General features: G+C 43.6%; 1 protein-coding gene across 1 annotated transcript in view; it reads right to left on the reverse strand.

Annotated features, from left to right (window-relative positions):
* Nucleotides 1–1,588: 1,588 nt before the first annotated feature.
* Nucleotides 1,589–20,075, reverse strand: part of NFKBIZ (NFKB inhibitor zeta) — a 520,270-nt gene continuing 501,783 nt past the window's right edge. The window contains exon 12 of the mRNA XM_086934523.1: nt 1,589–3,782. Within this exon, the coding sequence (XP_086790649.1) occupies nt 3,726–3,782 (57 nt within the window). The 3' untranslated portion in view covers nt 1,589–3,725. The remainder of the gene's footprint in view (nt 3,783–20,075) is intronic.

Raw genomic sequence — 20,075 nt, forward strand, 5'->3', positions numbered from 1 at the left:
TTTTATTGTAAATATGTCGAAATGTTAAACAGGTCTTTTTACACATTTTATATATATATATATTTATTTTGTATATATTTATTATCATGAAATGAATTACATAATATATAATTATTTATGTGGAAGAAAAGTTATCTATTATTTATAACATGATCATGGCAATTTGTAATATTGAACCGTTAAGATTTATCATTTCATGACATCCCTACATTTAAGCAGTTACAAATAAGCACTTGCACTTTACCTGATATGTGAACAATATTGGATATGTCAGAATAACAATAGTCAACAGCAATTATAAAAACAGACTAGGAGGAAAACAAGCAATGTAGTATGTTTTTCATGTTTACAGTGATCACATGACAAGGGGGAATGCAAAAAAGCAAAAAAACAAAAGTATAAAAACAGTTGGCGGACTGCGTTTCCGCATGTGAACAAGGATACTCTGCTACCCGAAACAAGTCATAAAGCTGTAAGAATAAAGACCTAAATTTGCCACAACATATTGGAGTCTGACTCTTTCTTCGCCGGCCGTGAAGTGGAGAGAGGCAAAAAATGGTTCGATATATATATATATACACACACACACACACACACACACACACACACACACACACACACACACACACATATATGAAGACAATTATCATCGACATAAGGAATGATGAGAGGACACACTAAGCAGTTTTGCACTTTAGTTTATGTGCAAAAGACGACACGTTTCGGCAGTAAACCTTTGCCAAGTTTACATCGTGTGCTCCACCCCCCACAGAAATACGAGAGGAACCAAGAGAACATAGAGAAAAGACTTCAGTTTTGCAATATACATTACATAACAGACAGAAACCGGAATTAGGACAATAGGCCTAGGCTCATTACCACACACAGTAAGAGATCCATACTATTTAGACGTATGCTAAAAAAACATTGGAATCGCCTGGTCACAGATCCCATCATTGGTAGCTCCATAGGAATTGCACCACAGGTGACATACAGACGATCTAAGTCGCTGAGGGAATTCCTTAGTACATAGCTACCAGGAACACAGATCACAATCCAATTGGCTTGACAAGACAAGGGGAGGCTTCTACCCATGCAGATTTTGTAAGGCCTGCAAAAATCGCCAAAGTTGTAGAGTTACTCCATTGTAAATGGCAAACCTAGAAGTATTCCTAAATGTATTATCTACACCATTGAGTTTGCAATACATTTATTGGAATGTCCCTGCGGGCTGCGATACATTGGGAGCACAAGAATATAACAGAAAATGAGAATTTTGCAACACTTACGTGCCATCACCAACAATGATTTGAGTTACCCTGTAGCTCGTCATTTTAGGGTTAAACACAACAGTGATAACAGTCACCTAAAGGCTATTGGGATTGACTATCATGAAACACACAAGAGGTGGGGATGGATAAAAAATGTTGCGAACATTGGAATCAAGATACATCATCGATTTAAACACTAGAATTCCATTTGGAATTACAGCAGCGAAGAACCGACAACCCATATTGGTTGACTACTCTTGAATATATACATAATTCCTACTTTGCATTCATGTGCCAATTTCTTTTAAACTTGTTTTGCTTGCATCTCACTTACGTCACACTTTTGGCACTTTTTAACACGCAGTAGCACATAATTTGAATATTTTGGGCACTTGCCTTTGATTCAATATGTCTTGACATTTTGAGGGTACTGGATGACTTTCCATTTCATTAGCTTTTGGTCATTATATAGGACCATTAGTGATCTGGTGACTGGATTTAATATTGCCAGTGTAGATACCCAAGGGGCATTTGCCCGGTATATCTAGTCTCTTTTACAGTCCTGGTTTACTTTCTAGGCTGACTCTTGGGGAGCCCCCACGAGTATGTATGGCCACCGTGCATTTGCGGCGACTGGTGCAGAGCCCAGCAACAGACCCAAAGCTTTCAGCATTTTTGACGTGTATACCGGCCATACATCTTAGTGCCATTTTTAAGCGTAAAAAACATTCACTGTTGGGTGGATTTCCCAGTATGTGCTGGAACTTGGTATTTGAACATATGATGCATTGATAATTATTTAAATTGGTGAAGTAACTCGTCATTTTAGGGTTAAACACAACAGTGATAACAGTCACCTAAATGCTATTGGGATTGACTGTATCATGAAACACACAAGAGGTGGGGATAGATAAAAAATGTTGCGAACATTGGAATCGAGATATATCATCGAGTTAAACACTAGAATTCCATTCCAAACAGTTAAAAACCTGGCTGTTTAATCAGTAATTCTATAGCTCATGCACAACCAGTGGAGAATATGATGCATATGTTCACAGCGCCGAGACGCCGTTGGGCCATTGTTCGCGCTTTATCAAATTTCATAAATAAATAAATAAATTTGGAATGAACAGCAGCGAAGAACTGACAACCCAAATTGGTTGATTACTCCTGAATAGGTACATAATTCCTACTTTTCATTCATGTGCCAATTTTTTAATAACTTGTTTTGTTTGCATCTCACTTTCGTCACACTTTTGACACTTTTTAACAAGCAGTAGCACAGTTCTAATATTTGGGCACTTGCCTTTAATTCAATATGTCTTCGCATTTTGAGGGTACTGGATGGCTTTCCATTTCATTAGCTTTTGGTCATTATTTAGGACCATTAGTGATCTGGCGACTGGATTTAATATTGCCAGTGTAGATACCCAAGGGGCACTTGCCCAGTTTTTCTAGTCTCTTTTACAGTCCTGGTTTATTTTCCAGGCTGACTCTTGGGAAGCCCCCACGATAATGTACGGCCAGCGTGAATTTGCAGCGACTGGCGCACAGCCCAGCAACGGACCCAATGCTTTCAGCATTTTTTATGTGTATACCTTCCATACATCTTAGTGCTATTTTTAAGCGTAGACAACATTCACTGTTGGGTGGATTTCCCAGTATGTGTTGGAACTTGGTGTTTGAACATAGGATGCATTGATAATTATTTGAATTGGTGAATTAATTTCTTAGATACAATGCTGGTATTTTATGAATTATCATGATGATTAATTTGGGACATGTTGATGAATTTCTCTTGTTATTGTTATAATGAAGTAGTAAAATTACACGCATTTTTGCAGAACATTATGAAATGTAATGCATACTACAAAACGGAAGTCTTTTCCTATGTTCTCTTGGTTCCTCACATACTTCTGTGGGGCAGTGGAGCACACAATGTAAACTTGGCAAAGGATTACTGCCGAAACGCATCTTGTTTTGCACAGAAACTAAAGTGCAAAACTACTTGGTGTGTTCTCTCATCATTCCTTATGTCGGATGATAATTGTCTTCATGTATCGATGGTTGCTGCCTCCATCAACGGCACCAGCACTGAGGATATATATATATATATATATATATATATACACACACACACACACACACACACACACACACACACACACAGACAAAAACACATACTCTTTCGTCAAGAAAAATTTGAAATACCAAATATATACCCCTAGCTATTAATACAGGAAAACAAATCTACACAAGGGAAACATTTGATCTCTACTTACATGAACTTGCCCAATAAAGGATGTAAATCATAAGTAAATCACTATACAATAGCGAACTGAAGACTTGTTTCATAGAAACAAACAACATCTGCTACACATGCAAATGGTGTTAAACATACTAGGACTGCTTAACTAGCAGTGAGTGTGTTTGGAAGGTTGGTTCCCTAAGAACCTAAAACAGCAATGAAGACTTTGGCTTGATCGCTTTCCCCTTCAAGGTACGTTTGATCTAAGGAAACAAAGCAAGAAAGGTAAACCAATTAGAAAACTTGATAAAGCATGCAGTGTTGTTCTTTGTAAAGAAAAAAAACATAAGAATGTTCTTTTCATCTTTATTATTCATGCAGAATGACAGTTTTATAGAATGTGCACTTTCTAGCATCAAAAAGCAATCATCTGGTAATAAAAAAAATAAAAATCGGTAAACCCATCTACTGTGTCTTACAAAAGAAGCTTTCTTCATAAACATTACTTAACAACTTGTGCTGCCTTTTGTCATTGAGAGCATTTAACCCAGGACCAATACCCAAACATCAGCTGCAAAGAGTTCAAAGTTTCAGAGCAATGCGTACTCCATAAGCAGCAGCACTGCTTTCATTTTACCACAAGCCAGTCACCACAAGTCCTCGTCCACCAATCCATGTTCCATATGTTCAGTTGATCACCAACGCTCTAGGGGTCAGCATCTTACTCCACCCCCCAAAAAAATGATATGGTCCCACCTTTACTCATGACTACATTCACGATGGCATTCACACCACATTTCCCTTTGCTCTGGCCCTTTTGGTTAAGCAGATGTACACTGCATACCTAAACAAGTATAGTGGGTAAGTTGAGAGGAAGATGGTGTTAGATCACTAATGCGAAAGTCAGTAAAGTCGCCTTTATATATAATTCAAAGGATGTAAATCTATCAGTCAAACTGGATAGGCTTGAATCATTTTAACATATATTAACAACAACAAGGGGCCCCAATTCAGTCAGCAGGGAACCTGGGGGAACATACTTATTAGAACAACAGTGGTCCCATGCATTTAAAAATATATGAAGCAGTAAATATAGACAGAGTCAGATCTATATTTGGAGTGACAGGTCCAGCCGGACATTCAAGTTTACTCAATAAGAAAACGAGTTACTTACCTGTAACTACGGTTATCCAGTATTGGTATCTTTCATAGATTCACATGCCTGAATCATTCCCCGTCGTCGAGGCGGGAGTCCCACGGTATAAACATATACAACAGCAGTGCCTAGAAAATTTCTTGTAGTAGGCTGGAAAAGCCCAAAGGCCTAACTAGGCCTCAAAACTTATTCAGAAAAGGGGGTGGTGATGAACAGAGTGTCTGAATTAAGCAGACCACTCTTACCCAGTCCAAAGATCAGGGCTTGATCCATCACCGTTTTTTAGCTCACTGCACCATCCCAGCTCGGAACCTGGCTATATGCAAATTAGTCTGACCCTGGCCCAGTGCATCATGGGAACAGGGCAGACCAAACTACCAAGCCAATTCTTATACTGGGAAGAAAACAAGCTTCCGGGGACCAGTTTCTGGCATTTCATCCGTCTTCGGCCCGGCTTGCTTGAATCCTGATGGTGCAATGAGCAAGGGACTCACATCTGAGTATACCCTTCCACGCTTATGGTGGACAAAAATGATTCAGAAAAGGGGGTGGTGATGAACAGAGTGTCTGAATTAAGCAGACCACTCTTACCCAGTCCAAAGAACAGGGCTTGATCCATCACCGTTTTTTAGCTCACTGCACCATCCCAGCTCAGAACCTGGCTACATGCAAATTAGTCTGTACCAGACCCAGTGCATCATGGGAACAGGGCAGGCCAAACTACCAAGCCAATTCTTATACTGGGAAGGAAACAAGCTTCCGGGGACCGGTTTCTGGCATTTCAGCCGTCTTCGGCCCGGCTTGCTTGAATCCTGATGGTGCAATGAGCAAGGGACTCACATCCGAGTATACCCTTCCACGCTTATGGTTCAGAAAAGGGTATGATTCAGAAAAGGGTAGCCTATAGCATCCTATCTACATCATTATGTAAAAAGACCTGAAATAGTAGCCTCAGCCAATCAGCTGTCCTCACCCTCTAGAACCTTCCCAGCTCAGGCAGTTCTCCTCAGATTTTCCCAGCACAAGTGAGAATGAGTATCCATAGAATAGAACTGCCCTGCCGGGGAGGAGGGTGGGTGCATGTGAATCTATGAAAGATACCAATACTGGATAACCGTAGTTACAGGTAAGTAACTCGTTTTCTTATCCAGTATTAGGGTATCTTTCATAAATTCACATGCCTGAATCAGAGTAGCAAGCAGTAACATCATGTCTGTCGATAGAGGAAGGTGGGAGACAAAGAAATCATATATCTATCCCCACACAACCAGGAAGGTAATAGAGCACAAACTTGTTAACATAACACATGCATTAAAACCTTTATAAAAAACATCATTGATAGGACAGCATTATAAATACTTAAACTTTAAAAGAAGAATAAAAGACCATAAGTTATCCAACCTTAGTGAAGAAGATGCTGCAGCACCGCATCACCAACTGCTGTATCATCATGAACCGCCGACTGCAGACAGTAATGTTCGGTAAAAGTGTGTACACTTTTCCAAGTAGCAGCTCTGCAAATGTTCTCCAACGTCACTCCAGCGAAAAGGGCCGTAGACGCTGACATTGTTCTTGTGGAATGCGCCTTGACTTTCCTTGATAAAGGTTTGTTGGCCTTGTCATGACAGAAAGTAATTGTAGAAGACAACCACCTAGCTAAAGATGCTTTTGTGACAGCTTGACCCAAGGTGGCTTTGCCATAAGCAACAAAAAGTTGTTTAGATTTGCGATTTCCTTTGTCTTCTGAAGATAAAACTTCAGGCACCGTTTCACATCCAGCGAATGTAAGACTTTCTCCGCAGGAGTTTTAGGATCCGGGAAAAAGGTTCTGAGTTTGACCGGTTGATTGATGTGGAATGGAGTTGGTACTTTAGGAATGAACTTTGGATTGGTTCTAAGCGAAACAAAGTCTTTAGAGAATTGCAAGATAGGGCGAGTAATAGTGAAAGCCTGTATTTCACTAACTCTGCGAGCTGAAGTAAGAGCCAGCAAGACAGCCACTTTCCAAGTAAGAAACTTTAGTTCCGCTTTATGAATCGGTTCAAAAGGCCTTTTTAGAAGCTGAGAAAGAACAATATTAAGATCCCACTCAGGAGGAGGAGGACGAACTGGTGGAAAAGCTCGGAATAGTCCCTTAAGGAATTGTTTGATCAAAGAGGATGAACATAAGGATGGTTTGTTGGAACTCTTCCTGAATCTGGATATCGCTGCCAGATGCACCTTAATGGAAGAAAAAGCTAGACCAGCCTTAGCCAAAGACAGCAGGTATGGAAGGATGGCTTCAGGAGGAGCTTGAAGTGGATGATCATCATTGTCTCCACACCATGAGCAGAATCGTTTCCACTTAAAACTATATGTTTTGATGGTACTTTGCGCACATGCTTGCGACAAGATCTCCCTGCAGTCCGAGGAGATGTTTAGGTCCTTGAACTCTAGGAAGTCAGGAGCCAAGCGTGCAAGTGCAGCGATTGAGGATTCGGATGTTGGATTTGACCTCTCTCTCTTGTCAACATCGACACTGTCGGTTTGAGACAAAACGGAGGTTGTTGAGAGAGCAGCAGGAGCTCCTGAAACCAAAATTGCCTTGGCCAACGGGGAGCAATGAGGATGAGAGTGCAGTGTTCCCTCTTCATCTTTTGCAGTACCTTCGGAATGAGCGGAATCGGAGGATAGGCGTACGCAAACATTCCGGTCCATCTCATCAGAAGGGCATTTCCTCTTGACCCCTGTTGTGGGAACCTGCTGGCATAAAACAGACATTTGCTGTTCTGGTGTGTGGCGAACAAATCCAGCATCTGTGTCCCCCAAAGTCAAAAGATCATCTCTACTTGATGTTGTTCGAGCTCCCATTCGTGACAGCCTGTGAACGTTCTGCTGAGGCTGTCTGCTAGAGAGTTCCGAACGCCTTGCACATGCTATGCTCTGAGGGATATGCCATGGCGCAGGGCCCATTCCCACATCTCCTGAGCCTCCAGCGACAGGGTGAGAGATTTCGTTCCTCCCGGTTTGTTTATGTAGAACATGCTGGTGGTATTGTCCGTACGCACCAGCACGGACAAATTCACAATCCTTGGCAGGAAGGCTTGTAGGGAGAGAAAAATGGCCCTCAGCTCCAAGCTGTTGATGTGCTTCTGTTGGTACTGGCGAGACCATCTTCCCTGGATCTGAAGGTCCTGAAGGTGACCTCCCCAACCTTCCTTGGATGCGTCCGTAGTCAGGGTGAACTCTGGAATTTCTTGGAGAAAAGTGAGGCCCGGCGACAAATTGTGCGCCTTCGACCACCAAAGAAGAGCATGTTTCATTTTGGCAGTCACTTTGATGCGGTCGTCGAATGATCCGTCGACTTGCTTCCACTGACGAAGTAACTCTTCTTGCAACGGTCTCATTCTGAGTCTCGCCATAGGAATGAGGCTGATCGCAGATGAGCACATCCCTAGAAGGGAAGCGAATATCCGAACTGAAAGTGACTTCTTGCAAATATTCGTCTTGCTAGTTTTAACAGCTTGTTTTGCTGCTCTTGTGTCAGGTACGCCTTGCACTGGCATGTGTTCAAGACTGCTCCCAGAAAGGTCAATTCTTGACGAGGTTGAAGCTGAGATTTTTTCGAATTGAGGGTCAGTCCTAGATTCGAGGAGAGAGAAAGCGTACTCCTGACCGCTTCCATTGTTGAGTTTCTGGTTGGACCTTTTAACAGCCAGTCGTCGAGGTATGGGAAAACTTGCATTCCCTGGGACCTCAACATTGCTGCCACCGGAGCCAGACATTTGGTAAAGATTCTGGGGGCCGATTTTAGGCCGAATGGGAGCACTTTGTATTGGAAATGGACGCCAGCCACTTGAAACCTTAGGTATTTGCGGTGTTTCGGGTGAATAGGGATGTGGAAGTAGGCGTCTTGCAGATCCAGAGAAGCCATAAAGTCCCCTTCGTTGAGACAATTCAGAATGTCCTTCAACGTTACCATGCGAAAACTCTGTTTCTTTAGACATTTGTTGAGTTTGCGCAAATCCAGTATTGGACGCCACTTCTGAATTTTTCTCTACGAGGAAGAAGCGAGAATAAAATCCTTTCCCTTTCTGAGAAGGAGGAACTCGTTCTATCGCATTCTTGTGTTTCATCTTTAAAGCTTCTTTGAAGAGTAAGTGAAGACGAGGGGGAGGGGGACCCCTGGGCGGCGTTGTTGGAGGCTTCTGCAAAAACTCCAGAGTGTGTCCATTCCTGACAAGATCCAGGACCCACTGATCTGAAGTTATCTTCCGCCATTGGTGGTAAAAGGCGGAGATTTTGGCGCCCACGGGAAGGGAAAGGTGAGTGGCTGACATCCGGCAAAGCTCATTGGCGCTTGTTGGAATCTCGCCCTTGATTGCTTGAGCGTCGTTTCCCTCCTTGCCGAGAGAAAGAACCAGAGGCAGGCTGCCTGTAAGAGGATTGATAGTAAGGTGTGTTGTAGTTAGATTGATACGGACGATTTTGTTGGTTGGAATAATTGCCTCTGGAGGAGTAACCACTGCCTCTTGCTCCTCTAAAGGATCCCCTCTTGTATTGCAGGGTCCCAAGTGATTCAGCTGTGTCTATCAGTTTTTATAGCCAGCAAAGCGTCATCGATGTGCTTCCCAAAAAGTGAATCTCCATCGAATGCCATGTCCAAGATTTTGGTTTGGACCTCAGGCCTGAAGGTGGTAGCCCTGAGCCAACCTTGACGCCGAAGTACAGCTGCTCCAGCCAATTGCCTGAAATTGGTGTTTGAAATGTCCAGGGCGCAATCGATGATTTCTGAAGCCGCTCTTTCACCCTCCTGCACAATTCTGCGTACCTCCATCTGATGATCCTCAGGGATCAAATCAAGATATTCCGTCAGATCGGACCACATCTGTCTATCATAACGAGCCAGGATAGCCAATGAATTAGCTGCTTTAATGGAGGCTGCTGCATTTGCCGAAAACTTCTTTCCAATGGCATCAAGTCTTCTGCCCTCCTTGTCAGGTGGTGTTGAAATGGGAGCAGAAGGATTTTTGGATTTCTGCTGCGCAGCCTGGGATATGACAGAATCTGGTCGAGGGTGACCTATTAAACAAGATGGAGTATCTGATGGTGCTCAATACTTTTTCTATATTCTTGGAAGGGCTGCAGGAATGGAAGCGGGCGTTTTCATTATGTTGAGGCCCTCCTTCCAAATATAGTCAATAATGGGAATAGCCCTGGTAGCTCTGCGATATCCCTCTTTAAAGTCATGTAAAAAGCAGTCCGACTGCTCAACTGTGACGGCCAATTCAAATCTATTAGCAGCTCGCTGCATAATATTGTGAAAACCGCCAATATCTTCAGGTGGAGAATCTGAAGGACGGGGCGCAGGCGGCGAAGGCATAGGAATGACATAATCCTCCCAAGGATCTACAGGTGTTTTATCCGGCAACTTGCCTTCTTCCCTGCTTTCTTCGTCATCATTAGAAGAAGTATCTGTATCATTTTGAGGTGCTGGACCAGTATCTTGTCTTGGCGACAATGAAGCTCGTGGTGACGGAGGTCTTGGCACGTCAACTGGAATAGGCGACCCAGCGGGTGCAACCGGAGTTGGTGGAAATCTCTGGCGATAATCCGCCAACATAGCCTGCAAATCCTGAATTAAGGAAGTTGGCAAATTACTAGTGTCCTCAGACCGAGAAGGTCTAGTATGAGGTGATTGATATGGCGTGGAATAAACGTCATACGTATAATGACCAGGGACATCATCTTCATCATCCTCCTGATATTTATTATTTGATTGAGAAGGGTGACTGGAAATCCCAAAAGGACCGTCATCCTTTCCCCTTCATCTGACGCCTCCTCCACATACGGCTCCAAAATGTGCGATGGTAATAGAGGAGAAATGTGAGAATAATCTTGCCTTTGATAAGTTTTCATTTGAAAATGAGTATATTGTATCTTTGTCGGAGGTGAACTGTGCAACAGATGAGCAGATGTCACTGCCGAAGGCACTGTTACAGGGATTTCCGTCGACGGTACTGTCAATGACAAAGATTTTGCCGTCGACGGTGTCTTCGTCGACGAACCTTTCGTCGTCGGGACCGTCGATAGTGTCTTAGTCGACGAGTCCCTCGTCGTCGGAACCGCTGATGATGCCTTCGTCGACGAGTCCCTTGTCGTCGGGACCGTCGATGGTGTCTTTGTCGACGAGCCCTTTGTCGACGGGTCCGTCAATGGGGTCTTCGCCGACGGGTCCGTCGATGGTGTCTGTGTCGACGAGTCTTTCGTCGACGAGCCCATCGATGGTGACGACGAGTCCTTTGTCGACGAGGCCCTCGTCGACGACAAAGTCGATGACAGAATTGTCGACGGACCAGAAGATTTAGTCGACGGAGCCGTCGTCAACGGAGACATCGACGATGGCAACTTGTTTTTAGTCCGCGATGGTTTAACAGACATCAAAGGCGAGGTAATAGCCGAAGTGGTAACCGTAGAAGTAAATGAAGAGGCAGAAGTCAAGGTAGTAGTAGGTACAGATACCAGAGAAACAGTCTTAGCCTGGGTTGTACTCACAGTTGTTAAACCTGAAGAAGCTGATGCACTCTTTGAGGGTTCTGAAGTTCTCTCAGGAGAAGAACTTTCTTTGGATCTAGCTCTCTTGCTGGAGGTAGAGGCCTTGTCCTCATCATCAGTGGAAGAAGACTTCAACCACAAAAGAACCCTTGCCTCCCTATCCCTGATAGTTTTCTGAGGGAAGGTACGGCAAATCCTACAGTCCTTCACAATATGTGAAGGGTGCAGACAATAAATAGAGTCAGAGTGCTGGTCATCCACATGGACCCTCTTCTTGTAGCAGGTTCCACAAGCTTTGAAAAGAGCCTTCTTTTCAGGCATTTTGAGGAAAAAAGATCAAAAACTGAGTAGGCACTCAGGGAGACTCCCTTACACACGAAGTGCAGTGAAAATCTGAGGAGAACTGCCTGAGCTGGGAAGGTTCTAGAGGGTGAGGACAGCTGATTGGCTGAGGCTACTATTTCAGTTCTTTTTACATAATGATGTAGATAGGCTGCTAAGTTTTGAGGCCTAGTTAGGCCTTTGGGCTTTTCCAGCCTACTACAAGAAATTTTCTAGGCACTGCTGTTGTATATGTTTATACCGTGGGACTCCCGCCTCGACGACGGGGAATGATTCAGGCATGTGAATCTATGAAAGATACCCTAATACTGGATAAACAGTTAATCCATACAGCGAGAATACCTTCCACAATACACCCGTGTGGTACACAAGCCTGTGCCCAACACTAGCGGGGTGAGTACAGAAGGTGAATTAGAAACATAGAAGGTTTTTTTAAGGCAAGCAAACGTTTTTCTGTTTACATTCAAAATATACAGAAGTGTCAAAAAGCACCATTACAATACATAGAAATCAAGTTTTGTATAGGGTGCTAGACAGGTCGATGGTGTTTCGGTCCCCCTATTAGATCATGGGGACCATCATCAGGACAATCAATAATTGCCTTAACGTTATAAAACCTCAAAATGCCTGAAAAAGGAAAAGGAAATAAAGAAAAGATATATACATTTTAGAGACAGAATATTCATTATATTTAAAAAAAGTGACTGGGAGTGAAACGTGCATCCGACCGTTTAAGAAGTGAGAAGCCTCGCGATTCCAAGAGGTCTTACCGCCAGGCGAGTGAGTTCGAACATGCTTACAGGTGGGCGGAAGGCAGGGGTTGTGCCCAGGTGGAGATCAGGCTGGGAGCACCGAGCCGGTAGCCACAGATGGACATGCTCCAACGTTCAAGGACGTGTAATTGCGTGGTTGTAACAAGTGAGCATTCGCAGTTGGTGCCTATTCCGAGGAAGCAGGAGCGATCTCACAGTTAAAAACGTGGTGATACAAGGAAGGTTTACATGACTATCGGGGGTGAGCATACACGCTATGTGTCTATATTGAGGAAGCTGTGGAGAATTTTATAAGTGGTTCGCACGATACGCCATTGCCATTTAGGCTGGACGGATAGGCTTACCAGGGCAGCGCACTGGTACTAGATTGGTACTAGATTGGCAGTGAGGATGAGCCCATGTCCGAATCATTTCACCAGCCTATAATAAAACCATTTCCTATGCAGCAACCAATTAAGCGGATGCTGGCCTTGAGAGCTCCAGTCAAACACGGGATAGCCCTTAATCCACCATCTTTCCTACCATTAGCGCAAAGGTCGTATTTAACCTGTCACAAGCGAATAATATTTTATGAGCACTGCCTCGCCGGTAATGAGACAGTGGTCACAGGTGAATCTATGAATACTTAAGACAAAAAAGGCAACATTACTTACCTATAATTCAAGTTCTCCATCATGAATATTCTCAGAATTCAAAAACTGTTAAACAGTAGAATCCTCTGCAAATGTGGGGCTATTGCAACATACTTTCAAACACACTCATAATTTGCAAAATAATAGAAATAAAGAAAATGTAACCTTACACGGCAAATTTGTCTTGTTTTATAAAAGTAGCATATTGACTGTTTAATCATAATACTGTACATATAAATAAAATCCTCAAAGGGGTATTTTAAACTGAAAATGTTGCAGGGAAATTGTGGTTCTAAAATGTAATAGAAAAATATTACATTAAGTTTCTCAAAGTGTAAACAAATGTTATCTGATCACATGGTAGTAATCATTTTCGAATCAGGTTACCTACACATTCTGTAAAAAAAAAAAAAAAAAAAACAGCACACAAAAATTGCGAAGTTCATAAGTTAACCACCAATGGACATGCCAGTGAATGAGATCACCTGTAATTTAAAAATGTTAAATAAAAAAAAATAGAAATAGCTTTGCTTCTTGAAAGTTTTTTTTTCTTGAAAATAAATATTTTATCATTCAAAAGCTGTTTGCAGGTAAATTTTTCTTTGTCAAGAGCCCGTGTTGCAGGAAAGGTTTTATTTTTTGTTTTTTTAGGAAACTTACTCTAACCGGTTCAAAACACTGAATCCTTATAACTAGCAAGGAGAGCAAGACACTTTTTTGGATGTCACTTACATGAAGATCAACTATATCTCAACTTAGGGGGCTTGGCCAACAACATGGCCCAATGACCTAGGTCAAACAGGATTACTTTAGAAGCCATCCCAGCGTCATTGAATGATACTCCAACTACTGTAGAAGTCATTTTCACATCATCAGACCTCATCAAGCTCTTGAGGTCATCAGCAGAGCTTAGAAAAGTGAGCCTGATGACTTGAGGATAACTTGAAAATGAGTATCTGATGACGCCACAAGATGTGATTGTTACTGATGATCAGAGGATGAGCAGTTGACGACTTCCCAAGATGAGCTGGTTCCTGATGATTTGAGGATGCATTTAAGATGACTATCTGTTTACTTCATAAACACTCACAAAATTAAACTGGCCCTGATGGTTTGAGGAGGGACTGCCTATTACTTGAGGACCTTTTCTCTGTTTTGGTTTCATTTTTGTGTATGTCACAAAAAATAAGCCTTATTAACAATTTAAGAATTATTTGATGAACAATGAACACCGTTTAGCTAATACACAAGTTTTCATTTACATACAAATAAATATTGCTTTATACTAATGGGGTCTTCACGCACCTGTAAGTAGAGTGTAATATGCTGCCTTACTGAAATGTAGTATTTAATATTAACATTGTACATTTACGACAAGTCAATATATTGGGCAGTCTCTCTACCCTAACTTTCACTCTGCCTTCTTTTCTGGCTTATCCCTGCTCATTTCTTTTTCCCGCAGCCTCATTGCTCAGTTCATTTATCATCGCACGTTTTCTCTTCTGAAGTGTGGTGTTTTGCAGCTTCATATGGAATGAAAGGGTGATGAGCATCTAGCATAGCAGTGCGATTCCTTAAGTGAACCTTCTTTTGCATGGTATTGCACAGTCAATGCCAGTTTGTTTGCAAACTTCCTTTAAGAAATATGCGCACACAATGAATTATTTTTTCCTGTGCAGGTGCCGGAGAGCGTCTTGCTTTGAATTTCTCGCCTTTAGGGACAATCTTTGTATATTGTGCTGACCAGATTTTTGCATTCTGGTACTCGTAGTCCGGTGTATAAAATCCAGGAAAGTACCAGGATACAAAGGAAAAATCTTAATTAAATAAATGTCATGGTCCTGTTTTATGGGATCTGAAAATCTCGAGCTCTGAAGTGCTCATTTCTCTGTAATAAGGCAGACATAGCACTGCTTCTTTTTGGTTTGACTCCTGCGCAGAGAAAATCAGGGGTTTCTTTGCTTTGTTCCCAGTACAGCTCAGACTCAGAAAGACCCACTTATGCTACAGAGGGACCCCCTACTGCTGGGGGCTGGCACCGCCTTACCCCATTGGATCAATACTTTGTTTTCCCTTACTTTAGCAAGAGGAGAGAGCGCTGTGGCTTTGATGGACACGCTTGATTGATTGTCATGGTGAATCAGAGTGCTGCAGGCAGTTTGTAGGCTGGAGAAGCAGGTTACTCGCAGCACACTTCGATGCATCGTACCACTCACTGCCTGTCACTAAAGTCCCATCAAACGGAGGAACAGGCAGCACCTTTGCTGCATTGAATACCTTTCTTCCGTCCGTGCCCATGAGCCACTGCACGCCCGACATTTAAATCTATACAGTCAGGGCTCAGGCTTAGGATACTAGGCTGACAACTAATTGTTTGTCAGCAGCGGAATCTCAAGGTCAGATGTTCACAATCAATAGGGAGGCGAGAGATTAGGCTCGAATTCGGGAGCGTTGGCATTAATGTCCTTCTGCTTATTTAAAACACTCCAATACCTTTCTGTCGCTAAATAAATAACTGGAAATACAGGGATATGCTGGGCTTTGAGTGGGTCGGGTCCTGCTGGTGGTCTGCACCAGCAGTTCTAAAAAGAAGGTGCGGAGACGGGCCCCTTTCGGGCTCTCTATCCTTACTCTCACCGTCCGAGTGAAAAAAAATAATCTTAACTTGGCAGCAGGACTTCCCTTCACTGCTTTTGATGTATCTTTAACCCCTTCCGTGCGGGGGTAATTCCCCTGCTGTGCTGGGGGACGCACGCAGCGCCCGGGTGCTCATGACGAGCTCAATTCGTCTTGAGGCACAGTGCTCGTGTGCTCATGAAGAGCTGAGCTCGTCATGACCACACCAGTTTCCATGGAATGCTCAGCACAGCACAGCAGAGGAATTATCCCCGCATGCGAGCGTTCCACGGCTCATGACTAGCTCAGCTCGTAATGAGCATGGAAGAGGTTAAAGGGACTCGTTAGAGTTCTTTCAGTCTCATCTTTGCCGAACTGAAGCATTTTAACTATTTTATATAAAGATGCCATTGTTGTTGCCTATTTATCTTATGCAACTAACACCTATTGACAAAGCCAGTAGTTTTGGCTTGTGGTAGGTGTAATGTTACTTGTTGTATTATGTATATCTCAATGCAAAGACAGAAGGCAGCAGCTAAATACCAGTCAGGTGGCACATAATGGTAAGCAGATATCTCAAACTTATGTGTTTTAAGCCAACCCTTAATTATCTCGGCCAGGGCCCTTTGAGAGACCCCCCCCCCCCCCCCAGTTTTTTGATCCCACTTAAAGCCCTGGGGATACGCATGATCTCGGACTGCCTTTTAGTTCAGAAATGTAATCAGAGATGGGCCAGAATTGTTTGTTTACTTTTTAAAGATAACAAATATGATTTACCACGATTCAGCGTCTAAAAGCTATATTTACTTGAACTTTAAATAAACCGTATTTTAATGTAACATGATATTTGTTGTATGCTGACATACAAAATATTTTGAAATTGTGCTCATGCATCTCTTTTGAAGCCGGAGCCAACCCGTAACTCTGGTATTGCTATTAATTTGTAGGCTCGCCTACCTTTGCATTGTATGAGGCAAGTTAGGACATCGGTTGTCATTGCCAGTGATTGATGACTACACACACTTTATACAGTTTTGTAGTCCTTTCTCTATTTTATGAACCAGTAGGGCCTCCTCTTCAGTGGACGGAAGCAGAAGTTGAGGTGCAGGGAATCGACTGGAAGCAGAGAAAGTTCTTCTTCGTGGACCGTGTACAGATTCGGGGAGACCGTACTAGAGAGGCAAAGAAGAGATACTTCATCAGTGTTTTAGCTGTGGGGCAGGGGGAAGAGGCAGCAAGTGCAATGGGTTTGATTTTTGCAACCTCTTCTCGCACTTTGGGGTCATTGGAAAACTTTGTCCTTTGTTTCAAAGGCGGGAACCCGCCACGCTTTAATATTCGGCGCTAAAATGTAGAGCTTTGTTGGGGAGCGGTGGTGGAAGCAGGAGTCCACCGCTCCTCTGTGCTTTAATTATTTTGTCGATCTTCTTGAAAATGAGCAAATGGAACCACGTAAGACGTACATTGTATGAATGTGCTTGGCACTTTAGGACAGTGCAGCAAATGTGTTTGTGTGTAGGGGAGGGAATGTTTGTTCACATCTCAACACAACTGTGAGAAGTTGGCCTGGCATATGCTATCCACTATTTTAGTGGGCACCTTGCACCAGTCCAAACGACCCTTATTGATGGTAGGTTTAGTGACAACCTATATAGAAATCTATCCTAGTGGTAGCTGTGGAGAGCAGCCTTCAGGCTAAGTGTTGTAGGAATGTAAAGCAGCTTGTTTTACCAGTCTATAACCTCGTGAACGACCAAATGAAAGGAGAACCACACCAGGTATATATATAAAATATATGTATTTAATCTAAACACATCCCTTTAGTCTATTTAGGAACCTAGAGGCAAAAGTACATACAGTAAACTTATTTAGCACACAGCAAATTAGCACAGTATATGATTAGCCCTAGGGATGTCACAAACCATATACTAAGAAAGTGGTATAAGTACCACGATAGACATAGAGACAAGGCCTAGGGCCTGTAGAACCGCTGGGGCAACCAGGAACCACCCAAGGTAGTGACGCAGGAGACCTACGGGGGACGCATGCAGTGTCTAAACACAGCCGCGAATCACTATTGACTTCTATGGAGAAAGTTGCGATTAGAATTTTTAAGATTAGGGACACTTAGGAGTAGACTTGGAGCAAACCCCTTGAGAACTATGCAGTTCAAAAGTCAACATCCACGGGAGCACCGGAATACTCGAGTTACCTCACCCAGGGAAGCCGGGTGCATAGGTGTCGGGTTTAGTCATCGTTTTCTATGGCGAGCTGCGGAAAAGTGCTGCAGGCGTCCAAGTGGAAAGTGTCCGGATGGATCCAAGGGTGGATCGAAGATCTGAAGCACCTAAAAGCAGAGGGGACAGAGTCTGGGTCACTTGCCACTGACTAGGAAGGCGATGAGAAGATGCCAAGCAATGTCGGGTGATTTCACGTGCAGAAGGTGAAGCCCGACTCTTCAGCCACGAGGACCAGGAGGCGTTGACGACAACCAGTAGCTGGATTCGCGCTGTTCCACATCGGATGTTGAGTACTGCGGTGACAGTATCCGGATTGGACCCAACAAGCCTTGGCAACAGCAACCCATGCAGAAAGCAAAGATTGGCTTCGGAGCAGACCAGCAAGGTCTGAGGGACTCACCCTTTGGAGGGGTCAGGGCACGACTGGAGCAAGTAGGGAAGCCCAAGAAACAAGAGTTACCTTCGTGGGGACCCACCAGTCGACAGACCAGGGATCGCGAAGGGGCCTCGAGCAGAAAAGCTAGAAGTGGGCCCACGGAACACTTGTGGAGTGTAGTCCCACAATCTTCGGTACAGATGGTGCTCAGGGCTTGGACTACCAGTAGCCCAATTCACAACTTCGGGAAAGCTCGGGAAGTAGATGCACAAGCAAATGTGCAGTGTCCAGGGGTTCCGGTTCCACGTCTGTCGTGATGGCTAAGGGTCTCAGCTTTGCTGTGATCTCGGGTCTGTCTCAGATGTCTGGAAGTCTGGGGCCTGGGTCGCAAATTCTTCGGGATCCGGCGGGAGCCTCAGAAATGCAGACACGCAACATGCTTCTTTAGAGCCTGTTTGAACAGGGGAGTCACTCCTTGACCCCAAGGGAGATTCTTCAATCTTCTAGTCGAAATAGAATGTCGAAGTTCCAGGATATATGTTGCAGAGTTTCGTCCAGGTATAATCTAAAGTCCTAAGGACTGGGTTCCTATACTTATACTAAGTTTAGGGTTTGGACTTACTCTATGGCCCCACCTATGGGAGGACCTGGGGAGGGGATGGTTACACCCCTTCCCATTTGTCCAGTTTCGTGCCAGAACAGGGGCTGAGTGCCCCTGCAACCGGTTTGAACTGGGGTATGCACAGGGACACCACATGTGCCCCCAGCACTGTCTGAAAAGCATTCACTGAATGCACCCGCCCACCCCCAATACACTGTTACACCTCTCTGTGACAGGAAACCTATTGTCCAGGCCTCCCCTGCCGGAGTTTCGTCCCACAGCAGGAGGTCAGACCTGTGTCTGTGGCAGCAGCATCCATTTTGTGATGCTGGGGCTCTTTTAAACTATTACCGGTCAGGTAATTGTGTACATGTCTTCTCCCTCTAGAAGAGTGGAATTCTATCCCCGCCGCCAGGACTGGCTCGAGGGGAGTAGGATTCCAAAGTGTTTGACACCAAGCACAACCTGTTTTGATGCAGCCATTCCAAAGTTAGCATTGACCGCGAGGTTATAATGCACTTAAGAGTATATGATATGGCTGTATCACAGAACAGCCTCAGAGGATAGGTTCCGAAAGCTGCAGAAGGGTCCTGCTCATGCACAGCACCCTCTCACACAAAACCAAGCACTCTGCCTTCAGGATTGTTAAGGCTTGTCATGGGAGTGACTTATAGGTTTATATGTGTCTGCATTTAAAGGTAGATATAGGTAACCTATATCTTAGTAAGGGGTGTTGTAAGAAAGTGGCTCTATATATACTGGACCAAAGTAAGGTACAGTGTGAATAGAGTCCACAGTCCCCAGAGGTTTGGCAGAGGCTAAAGTTAGATATAACCGTACTCTCTAAAGTGGTAGTTTGGTCGAGCAGTAAGGCAGTATCAGAGGACAGTGTAAAGCATTTATTGTTCACACTCAGTCAGCAAATGGTCTCACACACTCAAGAACTGAACTCTAGGCCAATTGTTTTTTATCCAAAGATAGTTTTATTTTAGAACCATCAAGGTATCAAAAATATACTTTCTCAGGATGAGTTACTTAAGTTAAATACTTTTCAAATAGGAAATAGACTTTTTGAAAGCAATTGTTACAGTTTGTTGCAATAGACTACTCAATTTCAAACAATGCAACATTAAAGCTCAATAGGAATTTTCTAGTTAAATGCAATTAGTTACTGTAGGAAGGTGGACACCTGACTATGGTTACCCCAGATATTTTAGCCTTGTGTCTAGCTGGTTTTCGACTTAGTTAGCCTGGGTCCCTGCAAATCAGGGCCCCAGGCTATCTGC

Source organism: Lissotriton vulgaris, chromosome 8, assembly GCF_964263255.1.
Source record: "Lissotriton vulgaris chromosome 8, aLisVul1.2, whole genome shotgun sequence".
NCBI classification, from domain to species: Eukaryota; Metazoa; Chordata; class Amphibia; order Caudata; family Salamandridae; genus Lissotriton; species Lissotriton vulgaris.